This window comes from Diceros bicornis, chromosome 15, assembly GCF_020826845.1.
Source record: "Diceros bicornis minor isolate mBicDic1 chromosome 15, mDicBic1.mat.cur, whole genome shotgun sequence".
Taxonomy (NCBI): Eukaryota; Metazoa; Chordata; class Mammalia; order Perissodactyla; family Rhinocerotidae; genus Diceros; species Diceros bicornis.
The window spans coordinates 27,316,960-27,339,576 of NC_080754.1; the positions used below are offsets into that span (position 1 = coordinate 27,316,960).

Sequence of the window (22,617 nt, forward strand, 5' to 3'; positions counted from 1 at the left end):
TTAAGGAAGGGCTAGTTTCAGACACAGCTTGAAAATTCTCAGACCCTGACACTGGACAAACCCTGGAGAAACAGATGCATGTTTAAGCTAATAAGCTGTATAAGGTGTAGGGTAGCAAGAGCGGAGCAAAAACACTGGCTGAGAGATAAAGGCAACAATTCAAAATGTAGGGAAAAAACTTTATGCACAAATAAATTCATCTCAGTGTTATTTGTAATAGTGAAAAATTAGAAAAAATCAGTCCCTCAATAAGGACATGGCAAAAAGAACCAACGGTATAACCTAATGGAATAAATGCAACTATTCAATTCTGCTTGTGAAAATCATAATGCAAATAAAATGATAATAAAAACTGCACGTGACATTATGAGAAGTGAAAAATCAGGTTATAATATTGTATATATGATATTTTCAAAACTCTGCAAATAAAAAAACACTGGTAGAAAACATACCAAAATATTTACAGTTGGTTATATTTGAACAGTTGAATTACGGATTTTCCCCTACTTTTTTCTCTACTTTCCAAATGTAATAAGAACATATTATAACAAAATCAAAACATTAAAATATAAGGCCTAAAATTCAACAGACTCAGTTGCCAAACTGCCAACTTATCTTTATTTTGTCAAGTTAACAATATAAAAAAGTTCATATTTCTTCATGGTCATTTCTTTTCCCAGCTTTCAAAGATTCAATAGTAGAAACAGCCGAATGCCACTACAACACAGAATAAACTGTCCTAAAAAACAAACAAAACAGAACACACACTCACAAATCCAGAACGTTAGTACTAATGAAAGACTAAGGGCAGCACAGACCTGAAATTAATACCATCTCAGATCTTTGCCAATTTTCAATCATGAAGACTTCTTCCTTCTTCAAGAAACAAACGGTTTCCAGAGTATAGCTGTAAAGTTGCCTGCCCCAGGGTAACTATAAAAAATGCTTGCTAAAACGGTAGGATGGATAAAGAATTAGATTTTCTGAAAGTAGAAGTAAAATGCAAATTCATGAATTTTATGTAATGCATATTCATAAAATAAGTATTTCCATTTTCCCTGATTTATCAAACAAATAATAATATTTATCAAAGAAATAATACCAAAGAATAATAAGTATGAAATGCTTTCAGTTTCCTAGAGTAAATGCATTACCCAACTCAAGGAACTATATTATAGTATCACAGATAATAAAAATAACAGCACCTTGTCATAAATTCTAGATAGGGGCAGACGGTCTCTAGGTATTTGTTCTTAATTGATAAAATTCATTTGTCCATTTTTTAGAATCAGCTCCAAGTGCTTTCCAGATCCCAGTTAAACTTGTTAAAACACTTTTTAGGTATTTATTACAGGAGTTCCACCTGCTTCAGCAACTCCTGACCCACCAACTTCACCTCCAGCCTGGCACTGATGGGAGAAAATCTGAACTCAAGTACCTGATTATTAACCAAACGCAAAATTCTTTGGTTGGCCCAGTTCCCTGGCTCCTTGGGTGGGATAACTGGGATCCATGTTCTACAATAGTGCTATCTATGGTAAAGGACCTGTTTTTTGTTTTTGTTTTAATTTCCAACCCCACATGGACTGATACTTTTGTAAAATACAATAAAAATTAGTGACTAGGAAAATGAAATAAAAAAACATACAAATACATCCTAAACTTTTTATTATTAGATTCAATGGACATAAAATTACTTTGTCAAATTCCTATAAGAGTTTCTAAACCCTTACACTCAATTCATGTATTTATCTCATCAAAGACCTATAACAGTTCATGGACTGGCACTGGTCTGTGGACTCCGCTTTGACTGGCACTGTTCTACAGCGCCACCCAGAGTTCCCCAGCAGGATTGAGGCGGGGTTATCCACAGCAATTATCAGCTCAGTAACATATGCTTTTTTCTCCCCTTTCTCATTTCCTCATCCTCCACTGGTGCTTCCTAGGATCTTCTCCCAAATAAACAAAGTGCTTTAAGCTCTGACAATGAAACCTAAATCAACACTCCACAAACAGCAGACTAAGTCAGCAACCTAGACAAGGCTCTCAAAAATGATTTTTTTGTGTGTGAGGTAGATCAGCCCTGAGCTAACATCTGCCAATCCTCCTCTTTTTTTTTTTTGCTGAGGAAGACTGGCCCTGGGCTAACATCCATGCCCATCTCCCTCCACTTTATATGGGATGCCGCCACAGCATGGCTTGCCAAACAGTGCATCGGTGCACGCCCAGGATCCGAACCGGCGAATCCTGGGCCACCGCAGCAGAGCGCGCGCACTTAACCACTTGCGCCACTGGGCCGGCCTCTCAAAAATAATTTTTAAGCACCGCCCCCACCAATCCTGTTTATTAATCTTTATTAAGTAATAATTCATAACTAAAGTTTTAAATTACATATTTGTTAATTTGAGTATTGTCTGGCCCCCAGTGGTTTATAAGCTCTCTACAGGAAGAAACCATGCCTGTCTTATTCATCATTTTATTCCTAGCACCTCCAGGACAGAGGCTGGCACGTAATAGGAGCTCAGAGTTATCTGTTGAATGAACGAATTGTATTGTATAAGGACTCAGGGAAATACACATATTTAATATTAAAAAGCAGGAAAAAACATCACCTTAGCTTGGCCCTTCCCCCAGAGAGCTGATAAATGAAGATTTACATAGTAGTACGTCCCACTGTTCAGCCCTTGATCCCTAAGGTAGTTGAGCATAAAAAGAAACTTTGGTAAGAGCATAGAATTTCAGAGCTAAAAGATCATCTACACAAGCAGCTTCCAAACCTGGCAGTAAGCATAATCATGTGGGGAATTTTTTTAAAAACTCAGATTCACTGATCCAACCCCTGGCTTATTTGATCAGAATCTACTTGAATAGAGCCCCAGCATCTGTACTTTAAACAAGTTCCTCAAATTATTCTTAGGCAGCCACAGCCAGTCTCTCGGAAAACTCTAGTACAGCTTCCTAATGTTACTGATGGAATCAGAGAAAAGTCCAATGACTTGCCTAAAGTCATTCAATTAGAAAGTTACAGAGCTGGAAATGGAACATCTCTCTTAATTCACTCAATCCAGTTTCTGTTCTACTCTACTATACTTGAATTCAGACTCTACTAATTGGCAACCTGGGAGCATCTGGACAGAGGATGGGATCATTTCTGGAAGCAAGTATAAAATAACAACATATGATTAAAATATAAAAAACGTTCATGTCAACAACTTACCAATGTTTAAATGAAATCTCTTTTTAAAAATTCTTCTTTATTTTTGCTTAGCTTTGAGAAATAACTTTAGTTATTTCTCAAGTGATTAATTTTATTACTGAAAGAAAATCACCTTTGCTCATGGAATCCCTGCCACCCAATTTTCTCTGCAGCTTAGCAAAGTGCTATTTATCTTTTATCACTAAACAATATGCTATTCCCAAATTCAAACTTGTGAAGACTTACATCCTCTGTATGCATACAAGTCTCCTTGCTTATAAGCAGCACACTAGATTTCTGCTTTAGTAACACAAAAAGGAACAGGAAAATCATCTTATCCAGGAGGAGTCTAAGACAAATGTCTCAAACTAAGGTGTCCTTGCATCTTAATAAATGTTACGTAATTTGATGTAGAATGTCTACAAGTCCTTGGAAGGGAAAAAGAGGTTTCCAAATAGACTTACATTCATGAAAACATCATGAGTGTAGTTGTCAGTGTCAGCATCCCAGAAACAGCGAGCAGCCATGCTAAAAAGTCCAAGAATGAAGAATTATCAACAATATAACAAGGATCTGAACCACATATGTCTTCCATAAGCAAAAGTTTTACTTGATATATTCTTATAGATCAGTACTTCCAAACCTTTTCACAGGCTGGCACACAGAAAACCATATTTGTACAGCAGAGTATACTGGGTAAACTAGAAGGGACTGGAGTCATAGGTAAGGCTGCTTGCAGCTGGAGGTGATCAGCCCTGGGGTCTACAGCCTCAGACTCTGACTGGCTACCTGATGGCTGAAGAGGTCAATACCTTGAAGTCTTTGGTACTCTGGGTGCGAAGCTCTGTAATTAATTACTTCAGCTAAGATATTTGTGTGTGACTTTTAGAGGAAATAATACTTAAGACTTATGACTGAAATGGGCTCAACTGCTGCACAATAATACGACAAGATAAGTCTGTAAAGGACTCAAGAGATTATTTAGTCCAACTTGATCATTTTATAGAGTCTTAAAAAGAAAAGGGCAAACTCTGAACTAGAATTCAATCTTGTAACTAATTCTAAATCCAGTATTATCTCTACAGGATGCTATGCTACCTCTAAATTCTCAAATTGGCCATTCTCCTCTCCTCAGTTCTTGGGTAAGAAAAAATGTCAGTCAAATAAAAGCCAGTTAAAAAATGGAAACAGAGCCAGCCCTGATAGCCTAGTGATTAAAGTTCAGCACATCTGCTTCAGCAGCCCCGGTTCGGTTCCTGCTAGCGGAACCACACCACTCATCAGTAGCCGTGCTGTGGTGGGGGCGTACATAGAAGAACCAGAAGGACTTACAAATAGAATATACAAGTATGTCCCAGGGATTTGGGGAGGAAAAAAAGAAACAAAAAGGAGAGGAAGATTGGCAACAGATGTTAGCTCAAGGCTAATCTTTCCCAGCAAAAAAAAAAAAAAAAAAAGGAAATAAATGCCTAGTACTACTGGATTCGTAAATGAAATTATGGTATTTCTTGGCAATGAAATTCTATGCAGACATTAAAGATATTTTTTACATTAAAAACTTCAAAAACATGAAAAGATGTTCACAATATAATGTTAAGTAAAAAAAGTAATTACAAATGTTTTACATTTTTTATTAAATGTATGTATATGATTCATCATTAACATTTATTGAGCACTTACTTTGTGCCAGCTATACATGTATTAACTCACTTAATCCTGTGAGGTAGGTACTATTATTATACCCATTTAATAAAAATGGAAACAGAGGGTCAGAGAAATTAAGTAAATTTGTCCAAGGTCACTCAAAGAGTAAGTGACAAAGCTTGGCTCTGAACCTAGGCGATTCAGCTTCAAGTCTGTAGAGAAAGATATACATATACCATATTATAGTGGTTCATTTTTGAAAGTTTTTTTGGGGGGGTAGGGGGGAGGAAGATTAGCCCTGAGCTAACATCTGCTGCCCATCCTCCTCTTTTTCCTGAGGATAATTGGCCCAAGGCTAACATCCGTGCCTATCCTCCTCTACTCTATATGTGGGACGCCTGCCACAGAATGGCTTGATAAGTGGTGCACAGGTCCACACCTGGGATCCGAACCTGCAAATCCCAGCCGCTGAAGCGGAGCACATGAACTTAACCACTACGCCACCAGGCCAGCCCCAAAAGCTTTTTTTTTTAAGTTTTACATAGAAGAGTTCCCTCCAGCCTAATATTTCACATTTTTTTTTTTTTTTGGTGAGGAAGATTAGCCCTCAGCTAACATCTGTTGCCAGTCCTCTTTTTTCTGACAAAGATTGGCCCTGGACTAACATCGTGCCCATCTTCCGCTGCTTTATATATGGGACGCCTGCCACAGCATGGCTTGATAAGCAGTACGTGCGTCGGCTCCCAGGATCCGAACCCGCTAACCCCGGGCCGCTAAAGCAGAGCATGCAAACTTAACCACTATGCCACCGGGCCAGCCCCTCACACATTCTCTTTTTTTTTTTTCTCTTGTGAGGAAGATCAGCCCTGAGCTAACATCCATGCTAATCCTCCTCTTTTTGCTGAGGAAGACCGGCTCTGAGCTAACATCTATTGCCAATCCTCCTCCTTTTATTTCCCCAAAGCCCCAGTAGATAGTTGTATGTCATAGTTGCACAGCCTTCTAGTTGCTGTATGTGGGACACAGCCTCAGCATGGCCGGAGAGGCAGTGCGTTGGTGCGCGCCTGGGATCCGAACCTGGGCCGCCAGCAGCGGAGTGCGTGCACTTAACTGCTAAGCCACGGGGGCCGGCCCCCCCGCACACATTCTTAAATGAAAAAAGTTCCACCTATTTCCAAACTGCAACAGTAACAATATGAAATAAAGTTAATCTACTTAATTGATCAATCAACAAGCATTTATTTAGCAACTACCACTTGTCCAGAAAGAGTAAAATCTGGCTCTATCCTCAAACAATTCCCAATTTAATTAAGTGAAAAAATTAACATACATCAAAAGAATAAGAGAATGTATAGTTGGTGCTAATGTATAGGTTATTAGGATTAAAAGGGATTGTAATGTCTATCTAGTTCAAGCCTCCAAGTGGCACAATATTTGAATTAAATCTGTAGAAGAGCTACAGAAGTTTAGAGAATTTAGAGAGGAGAAAAAGCCAAAGAAGACTTCATGAAGGAAGCGGTACTTTTTTTTTTTTTTTAATTTATTTTTTCCCCCAAAGCCCCAGTAGATAGTTGTATGTCATAGTTGCACATCCTTCTAGTTGCTGTATGTGGGACGTGGCCTCAGCATGGCCGGAGAAGCGGTGCGTCGGTGCGCACCCAGGATCCGAACCCGGGCCGCCAGCAGCAGAGCGCGCGCACTTAACCGCTAAGCCACGGGGCCAGCCCAGGAAGTGGTACTTAAGCTGAGTAGAACCAGGTGAAAGCATGAATATAAAATTTATTTAACAAATATTTGTTGAGTATCTATTATACATAAGCAAAACGCTAGGTGCAAATGATACAAAGATGCATAAAACACAATCCTTGCCTTCAAATTGTGGTCTCTTTACACCATTTCCCAACAAAAGGAACTAGAGGTCCTTGAAGAAATGGCCAATTCCAAGTTTAGGGCAGGAAATACATAAGATAAACCTGGGACATCTGGGTCATATCAAAACCCTGGGCTACATCAAAAAGATTAATATATACATAAAGTTGTGTCAAAAGGACTTAGAAGAAATATGATGGAACAGTTTGCAGCAGGCCAGTGCTCCCACCAAGATCAATTAGAAAAACTGGATAAAATGAATCAGATAGCTGCTGAAGCAAATAGGAGTAGGGGGGCCAAAATTCCCGAGAGAGATGAACGCAGGGAGGTAAGGTGATATTCTGCAGCAGAGTTCTCCTTGGGGCATTTGCCAACTCTGGGCACAGGGCTAGTGGCTGAGAATCCGGGCTTTGCCCGGGTCGAGAACTAATTACTGAGGGAAAAAGAAACCAGCAGGACTGCTGGTAGTCTTGCAGGGCTAGGGAGATAAAATTGGAGACTTGAGGGACCAAGATCCCTGAAAAAAAGGAGAGAGTAGAACTGAGCCTGTCACATGGTAGGTTTCCCCTCAAGACGTGTGCTGAGTTCTGAGACTGTGTAAGCAGGAACCTAAAAAACTAATTGTGGTAGGCAAAATAATAGACCCTCACCACATATGTCTGTGTCCTAAATCCCAGAACCTGTGAATATATTACATGGCAAAAAAGGTTTTACCGATATATGATTAAGTTAAGGATCCTGAGATGGGGAGAGTAGCCTGGATTACTCGGGTGGGCTCACTGTAATCACAAACTCAATGTAAAAGAAAAAGGGAGCTGGGAGGGTCAGAGTCAGAGAGAGATTTGAAGATGCTATGCTGCTGTCTTTAAAGATGGAGGAAGGGTGTATGACCTAAGGAATGCAGGCAGCCTCTAGAAGCTGGAACAGGCAGGGGAATGGATTCTCCCCTAGAGCCTCCAGAAGGAATACAGCCCTGCCAACACCTTGATTTTAGCTCAATGAAACCCATTTTGGATTTATGATCTCCAGAAATGTAGAATAATATATTTGTGCTGTTTTAAGCCATTGGGTTTGTGATTTACTACAGCAGCAATAGGAAAATAATACATTAAGGAAAAAGCCTCTGAAATGAAGAGTAATTTTATGCTGAGAAGACAAGAACTGAAAGTCAGGACCTGCTGGGGGTGGGGTTCCAGTGCATTCTCCAGATTCTGGTTGAAAGATCTGGAGCGCTACATTCAAGAAAGAAGGGTGAACTGAAGATAGAGAGAACCTTATCAAAACTGCAGCCCAGGGGCCGGCCCGGTGGCGCAAGCGGTTGGGTGCGCGCGCTCCGCTGCGGCGGCCCGGGGTTCGCTGGTTCGGATCCCGGGCGCGCACCGACGCACTGCTTGGTAAGCCATGCTGTGGCGGCGTCCCATATAAAGTGGAGGAAGATGGGCACAGATGTTAGCCCAGGGCCGTCTTCCTCAGCAAAAAAAGAGGAGGACTGGCGGATGTTAGCTCATGGCTGATCTCCTCACAAAAAAAAAAAAAAAACTGCAGCCCACCCTTAAGTCAGCTCAGTACCTGACTGGATTAAGGTAAGCAGCCCATACTCTACTGAATAGCAAAGGAAAGGGTAAACTCTCTTTGGAAGAAAATAATATTATCTGGAGGTTCTACAATTTTTTAACACAATGTCCAGGATTCAAACTAGGTATGCCAAGAGATAGAGCCATATGAAAGATTATCAAGAAAAAAAAATAATCAATGGAAACAGACTCACACATGATCCAGATACTAGAGTAAGCAGACAACGACTTTAAAATAACTGCTATGACCAAAATGTAAAAAGGGAGGAGACAGGGAGCATGGAGAACAGAGATAAAAAATAAAGCATTTCACTAGAGAATTGGAATCTATAAAAAAGAATTAAATGGAAATTCTAGGCCTGAAAAATATAATAACTGAAATTAAGAATTCAGTAGGTGGGTTTAGCAGCAGATTAGACACAACAGAGAAGATTAGTCAAGTGAAAGGTCAAAAGAAAAATATCCAAACTTAAGCAGAGAGGGAAAAGACAAAAATTCAGAAAAGAGCATACGAGACATGTGGAATACAGTAAAAAGATCTAAATACATGTAATTGGAGTCCAAAAAGGAGAGCAGAGAGCAAATGGAGGGCAAGCAATATTTAAAAAGGGTCATGGGGGGCTGGCCCGGTGGTGCAAGCCATTAAGTGCACACCCTCTGCTGCAGGGGCCCGGGGTTCACTGGTTCGGATCCCGGGCACACACCGACGCACTGCTTGGCAAGCCATGCTGTGGCGGCGTCCCATATAAAGTGGAGGAAGATGGGCACGGATGTTAGCCCAGGGCCAGTCTTCCTCAGCAAAAAAAGAGGAGGATTGGCAGATGTTAGCTCAGGGCTGATCTTCCTCACAAAAGAAAAGTACATAAATAAATAAATAAAAAGGTAACGGAGGGGCTGGCCCGTGGCATAGTGGTCAAGTTCACACACTCTGCTTCGGCGGCCTGCGGTTTGTGGGTTCGGATCCCAGGTGTGGACCTATGCACCGTTCATCGAGCCATGCTGTGGCGGCGTCCCACATATAAAATAGAGGAAGACTGGCACAGATGTTAGCTCACTGACAATCTTCCTCAAGCAAAAAGAGGAGGACTGGCGACCGAAGTTAGCCCAGGGCCAATCTTCCTCACCAAAAAAAGAAAAAAAATTAATAAGGTAATGGCCACATCTAGCACCCAGATCTCAGTTTCTAGTGCCATTCTCCAATAAAAAGAAACAGGGCTCCTTGGAAAAATAGCTGATTCTAGGGCTGGGGCAGGGAATAAATAAGATGGAACATCTTATAGTACCAGTAAGTAAGGAAGCGCTCAGAAAACCCCACAATAGTATAGTATGTCAAAGGGACACAAGAGTCAACTGAAAGAACTCCCAATGGCCAAAGCTGGAACAATCTGAGCAATAAATAATGTAGTACTGGATTATAATCCAAAGTATAAAAATCCATGAATCCATATTGAAATAAATGAATGACTGAATGAATAAATAAATGAGAGAGAAGAGACTAATCTCCTGTGCTGAAAAATTCCAAATAATTTATGTAGATACTCTGCCCTCAAGGAGGTGGAGCATAACTCCCTGCTCCTGAAGTGCAGGCTGCCATAGTGATTTCTTTCTAAAGACTACCTTATGGAAAGGGGGAGAAAGAGAAACTTTACCATGGGAAACTTGACAAACACTACCTGAGGCAAGCGATCAAGGTCAACATCAATAGTAACATGTTATATTGATAATATGCCCCCTGATATGATATGATGAGAACGGCACTTTACCTCTGTGATCTTACTCCCAAAAACCTATAACTCCAGACTAATCATGAGCAGAGAAATCCCAATTCAGGGACATTCTACAATATACCTAACCAGTACGTCTCAAAACTGTCAAGGTCATCAAAACCAAGGGAAGTCTGAGAAGCTGTTGTAGCCAAGAGGAGCCTAAAGAAGCGTGTAATGTGGTATCCTCGATAGGATCCTAGAACAGAAAAAGGACATTAGGTAAAAACTAAAGAAATCTGAAAAAAGTGTGAACTTTAGTTAATAATAATGCATCAGTATTGGTTCATTAATTGTGACAAATGTACCATACTAATATAAGATGTTAATATTAGAGGACACTGGATATGGAGTACATGGGAATTCTCTAAACCATCTCTGCAACTTCTGTAATCTGAAACTAATCTAAAATAAAAATTTTATTTAAAAAAAGAAAAAAGATAATGGCTAAGAATTTTCCCAAGCTGACACAAAACAGATTCAAGAGCCCACAGACTCAAGAGGCTCTGAGAACTCCAAGCAGAATAAATACAAAGAAAACCATATAGGACCGGCCCCGTGGCTTGGCGGTTGAGAGCGCGCGCTCCGCTGCTGGCGGCCCAGGTTCGGATCCCTGGCGCGCACCGACGCACCGCTTGTCCGGCCATGTTGAGGCCGCGTCCCACATACAGCAACTAGAAGGCTGTGCAACTATGACATACAACTATCTACTGGGGCTTTGGGGGAAAAAATAAAATAAATAAATAAAAAATTTAAAAAAAAAAGAAAACCATATACATCAGAGTAAAAAGACGAGAAAAACATTTTTAAGTGGCTAGAAAAAAGAGACACAAAACCTCCAAAGGGGTGCTGGCCCAGTGGTGTAGTGGATAAGTTCACATGCTCCACTTCAGAGGCCCAAGGCTTGCGGGTTCAGATCCCAGGAGCGGACCTACACACCACTCATCAAGCTATGCTGTGGTGGCATCCCACATACAAAGTAGAGGAAGATAGGCACAGACGTTAGCTGAGGGCCAATCTTCCTCACCAAAAAAAAAAAAAAACAAACCTCCAAAGGAACAATAGTAAAACTTATAGCTGACTTCTCAACAGAAACAATGTAAACCAAAAGACAACATCATCACATCTTTAAAGTACTGAAAATGGAAAATCACATACTCTTTCCTTCTATTCCTCTCCCTTAAGGAATGTAAATGCAGTATTGAGCCATCTTCAACCAGGCAGATGAGGACACACAGAGCAACAACTGAGAAGAGCCTATGTCCTTAACAGCAGTGAGGCACCACACCAGGCTTCTATCTGGTGTGTTTTGAGAAGAGAAACAAAGCTTGTTTCTTTTTTAAAAAAAAGAGAAAAGAAAAGAATCAAGAGTTAACTTGAAGAAGCAACCAATGGCCAAAGATGGGATAATCTGAGCATCAATAAGGACAATAACTGCAATGGACTTAAACACATCACATATATTTAAAAGGGATTCCTAGATAGGGGAAAAAAAAAAAAACTCTCTGGTAACTTTTGGAGGATGCTAAGGAACCAATTCATTATGCTGAAAATTGTTAAATTTATCCTTCCTTTCCTAAACAAACTGTACCTCATTGTAGTAAAACAGTTAAAAGAAAAAAAGGAAAGTCATTCTTAATAGAAGAATTCCAGCTAATAAAGAACAACAATAGAACTAGAAGATCACCATTTTGTACCCTCTGATGAACACTGGATCTAGGACAGATTGCTAAAACCATTAACGGTAAAGCTGACAGGGAACTTTATAATAGACGGACCCATCCAACAACATCTTTTTTTGTGTGTGTGTGAGGAAGATCAGCCCTGAGCTAACATCCATGCTAATCCTCCTCTTTTTGCTGAGGAAGACCGGCTCTGAGCTAACATCTATTGCCAATCCTCCTGCTTTTTTTCCCCAAAGCCCCAGTAGATAGTTGTATGTCATAGTTACACATCCTTCTAGTTGCTGTATGTGGGACGTGGCCTCAGCATGGCCGGACAAGCGGTGCGTCGGTGCGCGCCCGGGATCTGAACCCGGGCCGCCAGTAGCGGAGAGCGAGCACTTAACCGCTAAGCCACGGGGCAGCCCCAACAACATCTTAACTCCATGATCAAGCTTAACAACAAAAAAAGGGACAATCACATTTTGTGCCTCCTGATGAGATGCAATAGGAAGTATACTAAACATCTATGTAATATTCTTGCCAAAAACTCAAACCTATGACTAAGACTAGATCTAACTACTTACTTACAAGAAAATATGGGAAATAAAAGACATTAAACAATACCATGGGGACACAATCAGAAAATGCCAGAATGTAGGAAACTCGATAGGACAAACAACCCAATTTCTTCAACAAATAAATGGCAAGGTAACAAAAAAAGAGAGAGAGAAAAACAGAGGGAGTGAAAATGATAGATTAAAAGAAATTCAAGAGATGTATCAACCAAACGTGATGTGTGGACTTTGTCTGGATCCTGATTTGAACAAACTGTAAAAAAATATATATACATCTATATATACATACACACAAACACATACACATATATATACAGACACATATATATGAGACAGTTGGGTATATTTGAACACTAAGTAAATATTTTATAATATTAAGGATTGACAATATTTAGATGTGATATCTTACTACGTTAAAAAGAGTCTGTATATGTCAGAGATATAAACTGTTGTATCTACAGATGAAATGGTATGATCACTGGAATTTGCTTAAAAATAATCTGGTGGGGACAGGGAGAGAAGGTGGCAGTATAAATGAACATCAGTACGTGTTGGTAACATTTGAAGCTAAGTAATAGAAACATGGGAGTTCCTCAGTCCCTACACTTTTGCATATGTTTGAAATGTTAGATGATAAAAGTTTTAAAAGGGGGTGGGGGAGGCCTTGTATGCCATGCTTTAGAGTTTGGCCTGATCACATTTCACAAAGTCAATCATAACCAGTTTAAGGAGTTTATACTTGACAAGATTTGAAATAAACTCTATAGAGTTCATGGAAAGAAAGTGAGGTATACTTCTGGGAGATTGGTCTGGTAAGCAAAACGAATTGTAGAGGAGAGAGAGCAGAGTCAGGAAGCGCTGATAAGGGGCTGCTAAGTAAACCTGGCATCTAGATTACAGTGCGTGCAACGGGAGAGAGTAACGGTTAAATAAGATAAAAGAGGACTGCCAGGTTTTAAGCCTGAGTCAATGGAACCTTGGTAACACTGTGAGAGACAGAGAAATTAAAATGGCAGGCTGATTTAAGGAGAGGAAGGGAAAAGAAATTTCGAATTCTATGTGAACATGTTGAATCTGAGGTGACAGAATAAAGTATTTCTTAGTCTCTCTGTGGTGAGGAAATCTCCAGAAGCCTTTTGACCAAACGGTAGAGGGCACCACCGTGAAGAGAATGTGCTGGGATCAGAAGGCTGGGCTCTATTAGTGACCTTGACACCAGCCAGATCTATAATTTCAGGCAAATCATGCTGAACCTCGTAAGTGTCATCATAAAATAACAGGACTGAACACTAGAAAACATCTGTAGTCCCTTCCAAATCTAACATTTTATCGTGAAAATTTTCAGTGATAATATCTACAAGGTATTTTCTTTTATTCATTCAACAAATTTTTTTTTTTCCCAAACCCCCAGTAGATAGCTGTATGTCATAGTTGCACAGCCTTCTAGTTGCTGTATGTGGGACGTGGCCTCAGCATGGCCGGAGAAGCGGTGCATCGGTGCACACCCAGGATCCGAACCCAGGCCACCAGTAGTGGAGCGCGTGCACTTAACCGCTAAGCCATGGGGCCGGCCCCATTCAACAAATATTTTAGGACTTTCTTACAAAATACTATACTACGCACTGTTTACAAAGGAAAACAGGAGATTAACACTTGGGCATAGAAAAAGATAAGAAATACAAATTTTGAACTCACTAATACAGGAATGACAGTTTGAGGTCATGAGAATGAATGAGCTCATTGAAAAAGCATAGAGAAGAGCAGAAGAATAAGAACTGAGCCTGGTAGAAAGCTCACAGCTGGAGATGCAGGGGAGAAAGAGGGACCAGTGAAGGAAAGAGAATAATCAGAAAAACAGGAGAGAAACAACTTAGATAAGGGACATTAGGGCCAAAAACACCAGAGTGAATTTTAAGAAACAGAAGCCCAAGCCAATAACAAGAACTAAGAAAGTGCTATGAGATTTGCTAATTAGGAGGTCTTAGACAATTTTAAAGAATTAATTTAGGAGAATGGCAAGACCAAAAATCAGGCAACAAGGAATATGAAGGAAACATATACACATAATCCCACACTCTCTTTGGGAGCCTATGTACAGAAGCCCTAAAAGAGTTATTAGCCTACAGATACTATGAAAAGTGAGTTACCCCATGGAGCTTACCCAGACTGTACACTTCCCTGTTCAGTACCAGGGCCTCTTCAGGTTACAGCTGCATTTTGTTAATACTGTCCTTTCCTCTCACTCTTGTAAAGACACAATCTTACCGAATTGTCAACAGGATGAATACCTAATAAGAAACATACAAGAATAAAAACAAGAAGGAAAAACCAACTACTCACAATACTCCTTCACCTCTTTGTTCTCCAATCACTACTTGCACCACCATTTTATATCGGTCAAATCCCATTTCTAGAAATAAAAAATAAGAAAGTTATTTATAAGCAAATATAAGGTAAAGTTACTTACTGAAGGCAAATTTGCCTAGAAATGGACATAAGCATTCAGTCTACAAGCACTTACTGAGTATGATGATAAGCTTGGGAGTCAGAGAGACTTGAGATCAAATCCTAACTGTAAGCTTCGTCAGTGTGTAACCTTAGAAAAGTTATTTAACCTTTCAGTTTAAGTCTCCCTCATCTGTTACATGGGAATATCTTACCTACCTCCTGGCGAGGAAGTGTTATGAGGTTAGATGAGATAAGCTTCCTCGTTTCTCTACGATTTCTCTTCCATAGTAATCTCTCAATTGATCTTAGTTTCTCTCCTTTCTCCCCTACTCTAAGTCAGGTACTGAGCTATGCCCTCAAGATACAGAGACAAATGAGACACCATTCTTGCCTTAAAGAACTCACAGTTGTTAGGAAGGCAAGCATGAAAAATAAAATGAAAATGCAATATACTAATAATTCAAAGAGTGGCATGTATAATATATATTAGGATCACAGAGCTAGGCAGCAGGGAATGGATGACCCAAAAAGACTTCTTGGAGCGTGTGATAAATGAGCTGAGTCTTGACAGAGGAGTGGGAATTTACCAGGTGGACAATGCCTCTCCATTCTATGGACAGAGAATAGCATATGCAAAGGCACAGGGCATGGGATCTTTAGGCAACTGTACTCTGTTCAGTAAGATAGAAAAGGAAAGACCCATAAGATTCTAGAGTATACTGGGGTGGCCCGGCACAATGCAGCAGCTTCCCTGGAAATTATACTGCTAAAACTGCAAAATCCTACAAATTCTCACTGACACTAAATCTGGAAAGAATAAAACAGAATGGACACTTTTATCTTCCCCCTTTTTTGACCAGGGAATAGTGGAAAAAGTTTAAAAATAAAAAAAAGTGAAATGGCCAAAATTGAAACAGATTCAACTCTCTGATGAAAGTAAAAGCTCCAAGATTATATAGTAAATTAGGCAAACAATCTGAACACTACAGGTACCCTCCCATGTGGGACATGAACCCAGTTCAGGATACTTAAAATTTCAGAAGACAGAGCCCAAGTTGTTATTTAAAAACATTGCACACAGCTTGGCTGACCTTCCTCCTTTCTCTATCGATTTCTCTTCTTCCTTTTCTCATACCCATGCTTTAGAAACGTGGCTAGAAATATTAAACACCCAGCCCTTAAATTATAGTTCTAAGAGAAAAATAAAATACTCTCAGATACAGTGGGAGGAGAGTAAAAAAAAAAAACCACCCCACATTACATTAGAGCAAAATGAAAAGAAGCTGAATAGCAAAATGAAAAGGTGCAATGGCAAAAACAAACAAAAGAATAACAAGAAAGAAAGAAATAACACTGTTTAAAAGACAAAAAACTCAACCTAGGAGATAATATAAATCAAGGATCAAAGAGAAATTCCTCACAGATGATTAACAACATAGAACAACACAAGCTCATAAACTCATTAAAATAATAAAATCAGATTATAAGACAACAGAAAGACGAAAAGGGAGGTTATAGCCCTAGGAAACAAACTGAATACCCACACAATATCAGCGTACAGCTAATAAATTAAAAATGGCAAGAGACAGGACAGACACATGAAAACTGAATTACTGGCTTAAGATAATCACAAGTAAATGTAAAGAAAAAGGAAGAAATTAAAGCAGAGAAAAGCTAATAGATATGGAAAACAAAGATGATTCCACATATCAATATTTGGTGTCCTGAAGAGAAGCTAACAAGTGGAACAGGAAATGTATTCAGAGATACAGGAATATTTCCCTGATACAGAAAAAATAAAATCTGCAGATTAAAAGACAGAAATGGATTTGGGGTGCTTTTTCTAATTTTATTTATTTTTCTACACTGTTTAAATTTTTTGGAATAAGCATGTATTTTTTTTTTTACAATAATGTTAACAGTGAATTTTCATTAAAAAGTCTGAAAACAAAAATGCTAATATACTAACAGTTAATTTGGGTGGTAGAAATACATGGAATTGCTATTTTCTTCTTTTTACTTTTCTATATTTTTTCATTTCTAAAAATTAAAACAAATTTTGAAGAAGAAGAAAAGACACCAAAATATTAAACAGTAACTACCTTTGGGTAATAGGATTTTATATAATTTAAAAAAACTTTATGTGTATTGTCCAGGCTTATTACAATGAAAACATATTACTATTACAAAGACATTTCTTCCCTCCAAAAAATATCTTTATAAAAGCGTAGACAGAAAGAAAGGACTTTTCAGATTTAACATTATTAACATTATTTTTAACATTATTAACAAAAGAGAGACAGAAAGACAAAGAACAGGGAGGGAGAGCACATGATCTGCTCTGCAAGATGTAGAGTTTGGCAGAAGTGGAGGGTTGAGTAGGGCAAGGAGCTAAGGATTCAGCTGGAGAGACGGACTGAGGTTAGCCTGTGAGGGTACTGAATGGCAGGCTGAGGAGCTGATATCTTGGTAGGAAAAACAAGCAAGAATTATAGGGGAAAGGAGCCCCTGTACCTCCTGGTCTTTCCACATACTCAGATTTCTCGGATGGTCGTTCCGCACAATGTTTTATTTTATATCTTTACTCTTTCCCACCACGTGCAAAAATCTACATGAGTATAAGTTACCAAATAATTGAGAAGACAGACATTGAAGAGAAATTTGTCTTTAACAGAATCCACCAGGGCCGGCCCGGTGGCATATTGGTTAAGTTGGCAGGCTCCGATTCGGTGGCCCAGGGTTCGCAGGTTCGGATCCCACTCGTGGACCTACGCACCACTTACCAAGCCATGCGTGGCAGGTGTCCCACATAAAATAGAGGAAGATGGGCACAGATGTTAGCCCAGGGCCAATCTTCCTCACCGAAAAGAGGAGGATTGGCAATGGATGTTAGCTCAGGGCTAGTCTTCCTCACCAAAAAAAAAATAGAGGGGCCGGCCCGGTGGCGCAAGCGGTTAAGTGCGCGCGCTCCGCTGCGGCGGCCCGGGGTTCGCTGGTTCGGATCCCGGGCGCGCACCGACGCACTGCTTGGTAAGCCATGCTGTGGCGGCGTCCCATATAAAGTGGAGAAAGATAGGCACCGACGTTAGCCCAGGGCCGTCTTCCTCAGCGAAAAAAAAAAAAGAGGAGGATTGGCGGATGTTAGCTCAGGGCTGATCTCCTCACAAAAAAAAAAAAAAAAAAATAGAATCCACCACTTATGTCCCTTGTTTAAAGATGAGGAAGGAGACAAACAGGAAAATTGAACTTTTAAGTCATTTCCAATTTATCAACACTATTACCTTTTAATTTATCTTTAATATTTTCTGATAAATGTTTTGTGAGCTGAGGAATTTCTTCTGGAGAGTATTCAGCATTTGCCAATTCCTCCTTGAGCACAGCATGGATACAGTCTTTAACCACAGAGGGTCTGAACCTAAATGAAACAGTTCCAAACATCTAATTGGTAACTCCAAAACCCCAACTTACCTTCACAGCTCAACTTCCCCCAGCTTTTTGTTATTAGAACCTTCTTTTTCATATTTTTTATTATAAAAGTAATAAAAGCAAATTAAGAAAACAAGTCATATTCCAAATTTATATCTCCAGACTGGACCTCTCCCCTGAACTACAGGCCACATATTCCAACACATATTCCATCTAGATGTCTAGTAGGCAACTCAAATTTAATACATCCAACACTGAGGTTTTTTTTTTTTTTTTTTTTTTTTTTTGGTGAGGAAGATCCACCCTGAGCTAACATTTGCCAATCCTCCTCTTTTTGCTGAGGAAGACTGGCCCTGGACTAACATCCATGCCCATCTTCCTCCACTTTACATGGGACGCCGCCACAGCATGGCTTGCCAATCGGTGCGTCAGTGCGCACCCGGGATCTGAACCAGCGAACACTGGGCCACCGCAGCAGAGCGCACGCACTTAACTGGTTGCACCACTGGGCCGGCCCCCAACACTGAGCTTCTGATTGTCTCTTCTCCGCAACCTAGGTTCTCCTGCAGTCGTCCCCATCTCAGTCAATGGTAACTCCATTCTTCCAGTTGCTCAAGCTAAAAACCTTGGTGTCCGTCTTGTTGCCCTTCTCTCTCACAGCCCACACCCCGTTTATGAGCAAATCTTATCAGTTCTACCTTCAAAATAATCTAAAATTCAATTATTCTCACACCCCACTGCCACCACCTTGCTCCAAGCTACCATTACTTCTTGCCTGGATTACAATGGCCTCCTAACAAGGTTCTCTGTGTCTGCCTTTGCCCCTCAAATCCTGTTCTCAACACAGCAACTAGACTGGTCCTGTTGGTCCTGTCCGTGTCAGATCATGACACTCCTCTATTCAAAATACCCCAAATATTTCCCACCTTGCTCAGAGTAAAAGCAACATCCTAACTGTGACTTGCAAGGTTCCATATGGTCTAGCCTACCAAAATCCCCGACCTTGTTTACAACTACTTTCCCCCTAGTTCTCTCCACTCAGGCCACACTGGCTTTCCCCATGTTCTTTGACCACACCAGGCAGGCAAACCTCAGTGCTTCTGCACTTGCTGTTAACCTTTGCCTGAAGTTCAGTTCCTCCCTTTATATGCATAGCTAGCTTCCCTCACTTCTTTCAAGTCTTTATTCAAAAGTCACTTTCCCTAGCCACCCTCTCTAAAACTTCAAACCACCCTCCTACCACATCACTTTATATCTCCCTTCCTGGGACTTGATTACTCTCTGATACACTATATAGTTCACTTATGTCTTTATCTCCTTTGTTGTCCTTCTACCAGCTCGAATGGAAACTCCATGAGAGCAAGGATCTTTATCTGTTTTCTTCACTGTTATATCCCCATTTCCTAGAACAGTACCCAGCATATAGTTGACAATAAACATTTTTTGAAGGAATGGATTACTGAATAAACGAAGACACAGGAAAAAAAAGTCTCCCCTAATTTCATCACCCTAACAATACTACTAGCATTTTAGTTGTATTTATCATGTATTACAACACTAGGTTCCTTTTCTGGGCTATATATTCTATCAGTTGATTTGTCTATCATGCACCATGTTACCAGAATGTTTTAAGTTTTGAGCTTATAATGTGGTTTAATATTTGGTAGTATTAGTGGCCCCTTATTAATTTTTAACAGTATTTTCTTTGCTCTCTTGCCTGCTTATTCTCACAGATGAACTTTCAAATCATTGACAAATTTCCAAGATTTGATCCGTTCAAAATGTGGTCTTCCTATTAACAAACATACTATATCTGGCTCTTCCCTTAAGCTTTTTCCATTCTTAGCAAAATGTTAAAAGTTTTCTTCAAACAAATCACAAATAAGCTCATAGGATTATTCCTACATAATATATAGGTATATATATTATAATATATAACAAATACATATATTTGTTAACCTTGTTCGGCACTGTTTTACAACAAACACAGATGAATGGCATTCTACCTATTTAGAACCATTTACCAAGACAACTGAATATTATCTTTTTTATGTCCATTCTACCCATGCGAAAACTGCCGCATGTAATTTTTTATCACATTGTAACCAAAGTTTCTGGCTTCTAGTATTTGCCCAGCATTTGATTCAGCGATCTGGTATTAAACAACAGAGTAGGGGCTTGGGAAATCTTTTTTTTTACTTAATTTTTTTATCTTGTGAAGATGAAGTTAGTGATGGATCCTACAGCCCTAGCAGAATGTCTTCTGCACTAGACTGTGTGCCTTAACTCTGGGAAGGCATGGGGATGGCAGGCCAAGGGGCTCGGCATACTACTTGGGTAACACTTTGTACACATACAGGTCCCGCACCCTGCAGACGAGTAAGCGTATTCTGGCACACGTACGCACACAGTAACCTTGGAAACAGCGCTGGAGGGCATTCCATGCAAGCCGCTTGTTTTCTGCCCTTCTCTCTACTCCACCCATCTCCTTTCCTCTGTGCCCTCGTCCTGGGTCTCCTAGAGCCAACCATGCCCACTGCGCTAGCCTAAGGCGCTCCCAGCGCTTGAACACAGCAACTGCAGGTGCGGTCCTCTGCTGTCCCCTGCAACTGGAACCCCAAGAACTGCACCTCTCCCTCCCGAGTCGCCCCTCCCTCTCCAGCCCAGTCCCTCCCTCCCTAGCCCCGCCCCGCCCCGCCCTCTCCTCGGCCCACCCCTCCGTCCCCAGCCCAGCTCCGCCCTCCCACAGCCCCGCCTCTCTAAGCACCGCCCAGCACCGCCCCCCTGCCCAGCACCGCCCCCTGCCTCCAGGCCCGCCCAGTTCGCCCACCCCGGCCCCGCCCTCCCTCCACAGCCCCGCCTCTCCCTCTGCAGGCCCGCCCCGCCCCCTCCGCTGGTCCCCCGCGCGCTCCTTCCCAATGCCCAGGCTTTGAGGCGAGCTCTGCCGGCCCGACCCAGCAGTCTCGCACGCCCCCGCCCCAAGCCGTCCGCTACCCGCCTTTGCTGGAAAATGGGCCGCAGAATATAGGTGTTCTCGGACTCGCCGGCGTTCTTCTCAGTCTCAGGCAAGCCGTCGCCCGCAGAGAAGGACACGCCCATAGAGAAGGACGCACTGGTCGGCGCAGCCATGGCCAGGGCTTCTTGGCCCGGTGTATCTCGCGATGCAGGCCTGCCGGTTGCGGCACGGAGCTGGGACACCGTTGCCAGGACAACGGCCCTGACGCGACGCAGCGGCGCGCTCTCCGCAGAGCGGGCCGCCCGTCTCGGCGAGCTGTCGCCGCCCTCCTCCGCGCCTGCGCACCGGCTGCTGGGCGGGAACTGGCCGAGCGAGAGCGACGGTAGCTTCCGCCAAAGCTGATGTATTTCCGTGTGATATTTAGAGTGCTGTAAGGCGCGTTAACTCCTAATAACGGCGCTACAAGCTTAGGAAATTGACACGGAGCCTGAGGCCCGTAGAAGTCGAGGGATACGCGGCTAGTGAGCAGCGGGGCCCTGACTTTAATTATGTAAAGGGTCTTCAAACGTGGCCCGCAGGTCAAATCCAGCCACATCCTGCTGTGTACGACTTGTGAACGAGTTTTATATTTTTAAATGATTGAAAAAAATTAAAAGAATAATATTTCATGACACGTGAAAGTTACAGGAAATTAAAATTTCAGTATTCATAAATAAAGTTGTATTGTAACAACCATGCTGACTTACATATTGTCTATGGCTGCTTTTCTATATTAGCAGAATTGAGCAGTTGCAACAGAGACTGTATGGCCCTCAAAATGTAACATATTATCTGGCCCTTTATAGAAAAAGTTTGCAGTGCCCTGCTGTAATCCATAACTGCCAACCTGCAGTTCCCCCAGCCTCACCTACACCCTTGCTCCAGTGCAAAAGTCAGAAAGGGCCAGACTTAGGGTGCATTCTGTGCTTATTCTCAGAGCACCAGTCTCTGGTCCTGTTTTAGAAAACTGTAGTATCCTGGCCTCTGCTAGCTTCAAAAACTAAGAAAACAAATTCCCCCAATATCCATCCAGGCTTCCTTTGGTAACCTTCAACCTATTGGTTGAATTAACAAGTTCCAAAACCTGCTTTTATAAAATGCAAAGGGGACCGTTTCTATAAAAGTATATCTTTGCAAGTTCCAGTAGAGACCGACGAATTTTACTATTCCAGATTTTGGTTTACAAAGTGTTTTCTTGTTAATGTTGCCTAGATTGGTCTTCCTGGCTCAATAAACTCCTTTCAATCTCACCTTCCCAGTCCACCTTTCACACTGCCCCCAGAATAGTTTTCCTTTGTCACTACTCTGCTTGAAATCTTTTGATGTCTCTTTATGGCTGTCCCCCAACATTCACACTTCTTTGCTTGCCAGTAAGACCCTTCGTGATCTGGCTGGGTTGCTGAACCTTCCTCTTGGCACCGGCCAGCAGCCTGAGGTCTGTGCAAGGGTGCAGGTGTGCACCC

The 22,617-nt window shown here is 41.3% G+C and overlaps 1 protein-coding gene across 2 annotated transcripts; it reads right to left on the minus strand.

Annotated features, from left to right (window-relative positions):
* Positions 1-591: 591 nt before the first annotated feature.
* Positions 592-21,476, minus strand: DYNLT2B (dynein light chain Tctex-type 2B). Of its 2 annotated transcripts, none has more exons than XM_058556020.1 (5): positions 21,158-21,476; positions 18,015-18,148; positions 14,626-14,695; positions 3,661-3,724; positions 592-739 (listed from the first exon to the last, which is right to left on the minus strand). In XM_058556020.1, the coding sequence occupies exons 1-5, from the start codon at positions 21,286-21,288 to the stop codon at positions 692-694; spliced, it is 447 nt and encodes a 148-aa protein (XP_058412003.1). In that variant the 5' UTR covers positions 21,289-21,476; the 3' UTR covers positions 592-691. The 2 variants fall into 2 exon arrangements, with proteins under 2 accessions (XP_058412003.1, XP_058412002.1); XM_058556019.1 differs by lacking the exon at positions 21,158-21,476 and adding an exon at positions 2,613-2,691 and having other exon boundaries at positions 18,015-18,186.
* Positions 21,477-22,617: the final 1,141 nt, after the last annotated feature.

What these genes read in the sequence shown, in the direction of transcription:
- DYNLT2B (XM_058556020.1), bottom strand. Translation starts at nt 21,288, where the DNA reads ATGGCTGCGCCGACCAGTGCGTCCTTCTCTATGGGCGTGTCCTTCTCT. An exon ending in TATTAAAGATAAATTAAAAG is followed by an intron (nt 14,696 to 18,014) that starts GTAATAGTGTTG and finishes TTTTATTTCTAG; the next exon opens with AAATGGGATTTGACCGATAT. An exon ending in CAAAGAGGTGAAGGAGTATT is followed by an intron (nt 3,725 to 14,625) that starts GTGAGTAGTTGG and finishes TGGACTTTTTAG; the next exon opens with CATGGCTGCTCGCTGTTTCT.